The sequence below is a fragment of the Gekko japonicus genome, unplaced genomic scaffold (genome assembly GCF_001447785.1).
Source record: "Gekko japonicus isolate JY-2015 unplaced genomic scaffold, Gekko_japonicus_V1.1 scaffold1185, whole genome shotgun sequence".
Classification (NCBI taxonomy): Eukaryota; Metazoa; Chordata; class Lepidosauria; order Squamata; family Gekkonidae; genus Gekko; species Gekko japonicus.
This window is the reverse complement of record NW_015166458.1, coordinates 28,306-35,407: the sequence shown is the minus strand read 5'-3', so window position 1 is coordinate 35,407 and position 7,102 is coordinate 28,306. Positions and strand designations below refer to the sequence as shown.

The 7,102-nt window shown below is 43.5% G+C and overlaps 1 protein-coding gene across 1 annotated transcript in view; it reads left to right on the top strand.

The window, feature by feature from the left end:
* Positions 1-1,540, top strand: part of PTPN1 (protein tyrosine phosphatase, non-receptor type 1) — a 28,886-nt gene extending 27,346 nt beyond the window's left edge. Inside the window, exon 8 of the mRNA XM_015412049.1 lies at positions 1,122-1,540. Coding sequence (XP_015267535.1) covers positions 1,122-1,314 — 193 coding nt within the window. The 3' untranslated portion in view covers positions 1,315-1,540. The remainder of the gene's footprint in view (positions 1-1,121) is intronic.
* Positions 1,541-7,102: the final 5,562 nt, after the last annotated feature.

Below are 7,102 nucleotides of genomic sequence, written 5' to 3'. Positions count from 1 at the left end.
CTTGCAGCTCCACTGCCGAGCCCCATGAGGGGCCCGGCGGTGGACCTGCAAGGCCGGCGGGAGTGCAAGGAAGCCCCGCGAAGGCCCTCCCTGGCCCCAGGCAGGCAGGGGTGGGGAGAGGCAGGGAGGAAGCAACTTACCCTCCCTCTTCTCCTGCCTCCTCCTGGCTGAATGAGGGCTGGAAGCAGGGGGCGGGGCTTCGTCATGTGCCCCGCCCCCTGGTACCTCACCCGGGGGAACTGTGTTCCCCCGCGTTCCCCCCCGAAATGACCTCTGCTTGAAACTATCCATGGTGTACAAAGAGATAAACCAGCTCCACCCATTAAAGTCAAAAGAAGATTTAAAGCAAGAATAGGAGAGTGTCTCAGGTCTGGGGAATCAATGTAATAGGCGAGACCGTTGTACTGCTAGGCAGGAACGGGAGATGGTGACGGGATTCCCATCTCCAGATGCAAGATGTTAAGAAAGAGTTGCCTTCATCACACAGAGGTAAGCCAAGATGTTTGAAGACAGGATGCAACTTCCCCAGATCCATGCTGGTGGATATTAAAGGAATATTGATAGCTTGGGCTTCTGAATCCCCTCTCCTTATTGCCATTGAGAGCAAAACGTAGAGTTCACTTTGGGCTTTGTACCGCGGTTTCTGTTGGCAGAACTATCAGAGTTAACAAGGAACCAAAATTCTAAGTCTCCTCTTGAAATCAGCGTGACTGTCTGCTACCAAGTAATTGTTGTTTACTACCCTGTCATATATCTGACCCCTGTCTTTTGACTTTGACTGGTGTCGTGTACCAACCGCGGACTGCACACACGGTATTACAACTGGTGAGGCCAGCTTTGGTTTTAAGTATTCTGGAGAGAAGGGCCATGTTGTTTTTGTGATCTGGACAGTGGCTAACCTAACAATATAAACAAAAGGTAATGAAGAAGTGTGTCTGCACAGGAAAGCTTATACCCAGAATTAAACTTTGTTGGTCTTAAAGGTGCCACTAGACTCAAACTTTGTTCAAAGGGCACAATAAATATCTACCCAAATGCCTTGTCTGCCCAGGCTCATATAGTTGCTTCTTTCTCCACAGTAATGAAATTCTAATCAGAATCTATTTACTCTTGTCTCTCAGCACTAGTCAAGACACTGAGCTTAGGAAGAGAACTGTTGACGCTTCACCACACACTGAAGAGCTGGTGAAGCTGGAAGAAGAGGAGGAGGAGGAGAACACGGTGGCCACTTGGAAACCATTTCTGGTCAACATCTGTGTGTTCACTGTCCTCACAGCTGGAGCGTACCTCTGTTACAGGGCATGTTTTCATTGATGGACATAATCAGTGCCGGTACCCAGAAATGCCAGTGATGTGACTGGCATTTAAACCTGTTTCTGTAAAAAGAAAGCTTGGGGGGGGGGCATCCAAGCCTTGTCCCAGTGGGAAGTGTCTCTTAATTTTGAGAAGCTGGAACTTTGGTTAGGGCTTAAAAGAGAAAAATTGATGCACTAGGGTTTAATTTTTAGCCCTGTGGTCCCAAGAATTTAATATTCTAATCTCAGGGCCTTAAGATATTCAGGAGTAAGCAGAGAATATGCCAAATAAGTCTTGTGTTTTTTTAATTGTTTTTCCTTACTTTTAATGGAATAATAAGAGTTTACAACACATTGTTGTTCTTCTATTTTATTTTTAGTATTTTTAAAACCAGTTTTTTTTTTAATTTTCATTTTCATTTTTTTTCTCTCTCTCCAGAAAAGGAACTTTTAGGCACAGGTGAAAATTTGCTCCTATTCTCCACGTGTTTGTAACCAAATACATGATTTAGGGTTTTTTTAAAAAACAAAAACAAACCAAACACCACTACCCGTACAAACACCCAAGAATGTATGACATTTTGAAAAGGGAGAGCACTTTCCTTGATGCCTTTTAAAGACGGGGGGCTCAAGTCTGTGAAGAATCACTTCTGCGTATCCTCTCTGTTAGTTGAATTGGCCGCCGCCGCCGCTGCTTAGGAGCCCCAGTTGAACAGACCGAGATTATAAAAGTAGCACCTCTTGGTGGGCTGCACCCTGCCTCCCCCCACCCCCAGTTTGTTTATGGCAGTGCAGGTAGTAACAACTCTATTCCATCCGTTGCTTGGTCAGTTCTGAAACAGGTTGTTGCTTTCCTTGCAAGTCTCTCACGATGGGCATCAGCGGTTGCTCAGGACGCCCGGCCAAGTCAAAGGCTACTGCCGTTCCCTCTTCTCACCTCCTCTTTGGAAACGATGATCTGTGCTTCCTTCCACCGTTGCCCCTTTTGTTGCACGCGATACATACCTGTTGCACTGTAGCATCGTCTTTCTGTTTTCTTTAAAGTCGGGGGCGAGAGATGCAACCGGAACACTTCTCCTAGCATTTGCCAGTACTTTTCAGGTAACTTGTTGTCAAAAGAACTGGATTCGAGGTCTCTCCCCCCACCAGTGATTTGGAATGTAAAACGCAAATTTTGTGCTGCATTTGCCCTGCGAAGAATGCTTTTGTGTTCAAGCTGAAAATGAGAGGAGGGCTTTCGTTCAGAAGACAAAGTAGCTCCTCTGTGTCAGAGTATTTCTCTATAATTGGGAGTATTTCTCCATCAGTTGCATGTACCTAAGGCTGGGGAATAGAAGCGGCCAGCAGAACCAGTCATCTTTCAGAATGTAAGTGGCTCTGGGTTAGTGGCGCCAGCATTTTGTTGCGCTTGTTTAAAAAAAAGGAAATAAGAGATTTCAAGATTGGTTTCTGTTTGGCTCAGGGTAGTACTGTTCAGTAGCCAGGCTTAAGTCTGCGACTTATCTTCACAGGAAGGAGGTGAGGTCACTTCACTTCAGAAGAGATCTGTGGCCCTACTTGTTGTAGGTTGCTCCATTAGATTTGAGGTATTGTGTTGTGTGGGAACTGAGATTAACTTGCCATAGCTGCTAAAAGGCAGCAGAAATTAGAACCATGGCCGGGGGGGGGGGCATTATTTGTCCTTTTTTTTTTGCCAGATAGATGATGGTAAGGCTGGGGAGAGTAAGGCTGAACACTGTCAAACCCTCTTTTAAAAAAAAATGGGGGGCAAGCTGTAGAAATCAAAAGACGACTTTGTCTATAACGCTGAGATTAGTGACAACTTCATTCATTAAAGTTGTGGCTGTTTTGAAAAGAACCATGACAACTGCTTATGTGTGGCTAACTAGCGCTTTGAAAAAAAATCTGTATCCTCCTTAACATAGCACTTAGACATTGGCCTTTAAAAAAAAAAAACTGCATTATATACTTTTCACTCCATATTTATTTTAGTTCTCCGCACTCGTTCAAGCTGGGGCTCTTTTTTTTCTTTTTTTTGTCCTTGAACCAATTAGGTATTAATTAAGGGTCTTTTGGAGGAGAGAGAGAGAGGGATAGTGAAGAGGTTGGGGTTTTTTAAAAAAAAAATGCTTACATCAAGGGCTTCGCAAAAGTACAATAATAAATCCTCAGGTAGTACTGGGAATCTTATAAAAAAATTACTTGTGAGACTTGTTGGGTCAGATCAGAATTTGAAAGAAAAGGAATATTGTTAAACAGTCAATATTTACTAGTATTGGAAACATGAAAAATACTGAGTATAGAACATGATATAATATATAATGGCTCATCCATGTGATTTGCAATACAGTATGTGATTGCTGTGTCCCCGTCAGTCTCTTTATCACTTAGTAGGGTATTGTTCAGAAGCAGCATTTGTACCCCATTTTTTATTCAAATGCATGCAGAGTCTCTTAAAAGTGTCCTGATTTAAAATAAAACACACACACACACACAAACAATCCCCCCGTGTGCTTGAAAGGTTGAAAAGAAACTTGTATTTCTGCTTCCTGATGTGCCCAGATTTATACTTGCATGACCTGATCATTTTAAATGGCCGTGGTTCCAAGGGTGTTCAGCCAAATAGGTTGGTCGGTGTTTCCTCTTTTTTAAAAAACAAAAACAACAAAAAACAGAACCCTGTATCTTGCCTAATTACTTGGCATGACTTTCTATTCAGTTTTATACGTATGCCATGTTATAACCCGGTTGTATACCACATATTTCAGCCAAGTAAGTATAGTTACAGACATTCCAGAATGTATACAAAGCCATATTCACACCTCACACATACACACAATGTATGTACATAAGTATTCTGCAGTAAAACAACTGAAAATTGAGGTGCTTCAGCCTGGCTTCAGAGGTCCCAAATAGCTTTTTTGCAAAGGCCTCTGGAAGCAAAGAGATTTTTTTAAAAAGTATGTTCTTTGTTTCCACAGACATCAGGTGATTTAAAGAGAGAGAGAGAGAGAGAGAGAGAAAATAAGAGCTCTTGGGAATAGCAGTGGGTGATGAATGAATTGTAACATTCTTCCTCCTCAGGGGGGGAACCTGTTGAATTTCAGAATGTGTCTCAGAGTTTTACAGTGACTCGATTGTACTTTATTTGCAACCAGTCAGGAAGAATGAAAAGATCTCTCTGGCTACTTGTGCCCTCTTGCGCTAACTAGGGTCACTGTTTGCCTTGTACCTGTTTGAACTAAGGGAAGACATGTGCTGCAGTGAAAACACACAGTCGAATGCCCTAGTGAAGCCCAGTGAGGTGTGTATAAGGCTTATAATGCTGAACTGTAAGCATTTTGTTTTGATGTCCTGTATATGTATGTAGTAGTTTGGGTGTGTATATACAGTAGCGTTTCAAAGTGGATGTATTGGTTAACCTATTGGGGGGGGGGTGGAGAAAAAAAAGAATCCATGTTTAAACTCGTTAGAAAGTTAGTGAGCTGCTCTGCTATATGCCTTAAGCAAATATTTACTCATCAGGTCTTTCTTTTTTACAGATTGCCATAGAAATCTTTTTTAAAAAAAATAAAATTTGGGGGAAAAAACAAGCTAAATGTTTTGGTATAATACATTTTCAGGTATATTGTCTTTTGTGTACGTCGCTGCGATGACCTCACAGTTTCAGTAAAACTGTACAGTTTTTCAATTTCTCATACAGACTTTCAGTTCTCATTTTAGCTGCAACAATAAAATTCTTTTTTGTAAAGAACTGTGTGTCTGGACCTCTCACTTTCTGTTTTTATCAAAGCTGCATTCAATCACACTGTGCTCCTTCGGCTAGCAGCGTTAGTAAGGTAAAGGTAAAGGTTTCACTTGCTCGAAAGCCAGTCGAATCCGACTCTAGGGTTGCGGTGCTCATCTCCGTTTCAAAGCCGAAGAGCCAGCGCTGTCCGAAGACGTTTCCGTGGTCATGTGGCCGGCATGACTAAACACCAAGGCGCACGGAACGCTGTTACCTTCCCACCAAAGTGGTACCTATTTATCTACTTGCAATTTCTTGCTTTCGAACTGCTAGGTTGGCAGGAGCTGGAACTAGAAATGGGAGCCCACTCCGTCATGTGGCACACTCGGGTCTCGAACTGCTGAACTACCGACCTTCCACCGCCTGCAGTTCAGCATCTGAACCACTTGAGCCACCCCGCAGCGTTATTGGTGAACTTAAAATGCACAACTCCCGCCCAAAACGGCAATTGTGTTTTAATTTTCTGCAGTAGCAGCAGCAGCATGCTTAATGTGTCATACGCACGTCTGCTTGAGCGCGAGTCTCTTCTGAAGAACATGTTTAGTCTGTCTTGACAGCATTAAGTATGCTGCTGTAATGTTAGACAATTCTCACGGGCACTGAAACTGTTTGCTGTCATAAGGGCAAAGTCGAATCTTCTGCACACTCTGCTTCTTCTGGCATACAGGGTGGAGTGGAAGTCCATAAACATGAGAAAGATGTATCCATCGCTCAGAATGGCCCAGTGAGTACTGAGTATAGAATACTGAGCACTTTTTAAACTGAGAAGCGGTCAGAATCCCAGAGTTCACAGCACTGGTACTCAATGTTCCCTCTAATGAGCAGTTCACATCCTGAGCAGAATATAATTGCTGTAATCCTAAAATGCGCAAGGGGCCGTGCAAGAACCTGTGTGGTTCCAGAATGCTGCTGAGCAGCTGCCCACACACACAGCTTAGGGGGAACACTGGTGGTACTCACTATGGGGCTTAGTCAAATACATACGCTCTCACCATCACCCAAAAGAGCCGCATGGCTACTGTATGCTTTGTGCAATAACCTACCAAACACACACATCAAGAAGTGTATAACAACGAACCAAATTTTCATTGCACCAAAATTAAATTCCACTAACTTATCCGCTGCATGTATTTATGCCTGATGTCAAGAGGAGCAAAGCAAAACACCCAGAAACTGAAATTCGAAGAGTTGGAGATGGCATGTGAAGGAGCCACATATGGCTCTCCTGTCATAGACAGAGTGCCACTGGTTTACAGTTACCTACATACTGTGAAGTTATTCTTCCACAACCCTGATTTTCTCTCCCCACCCACCGCTTTCCCATCTGCATGAGAAGGAAGCAGCAAAGACACACAACCCTGATTTTCTCTCCCCACCCACCAACCCACCCACCGCTTTCCCATACTGCATGAGAAGGAAGCAGCAAAGACGAACCAAAACCCTCTTGCATTGCACTATCCAGATTCCAGCTGGTGCCTACTAATTTCGCCTCAAAGCGTGGCAGTCAAGGGCCATCGCGATCTAGTGCTGGACTGCCACTATAATTGAGGTGCCATTGTGCAGAAAGCTTCTTGACAAGCAACTGTATTGTGAAACAGGAAGCTGAAAGGGGAGGTGGGCTAAACTTCCCCGTTCTAGTGCTTGTGTCATTGGAAGAAACGGGTGCCTTCACATGCCCCCCTATCTCGTAATGGTTAATGCATGCAAATAAAGATCTGTATCAGTACTGCAGAAGATGGTCAGATTTTTGTCTTCAAGCTAGGGAAAGGAGTAAATACAGCAATGCTATGTTCTGCATGTTTTGTGCTTGAATTTTCTTTCTCCTGGGCCCTATGCAAGCAAGCCTGCTGTGATGGATTGCATAGAAAAGCAGGCTTTTTCAAAATGCTGCTTGTGTCAGAGAGTTCAAGAGTTAATCTTCCCTGGAAAGTTTATGTGATTGGCTGCTCTACTCACTCTCTGATTAACCAGCATCAGCTTAGAGAGGAAATAAAATATCTGATCTGGAGGGAAAGGTTTC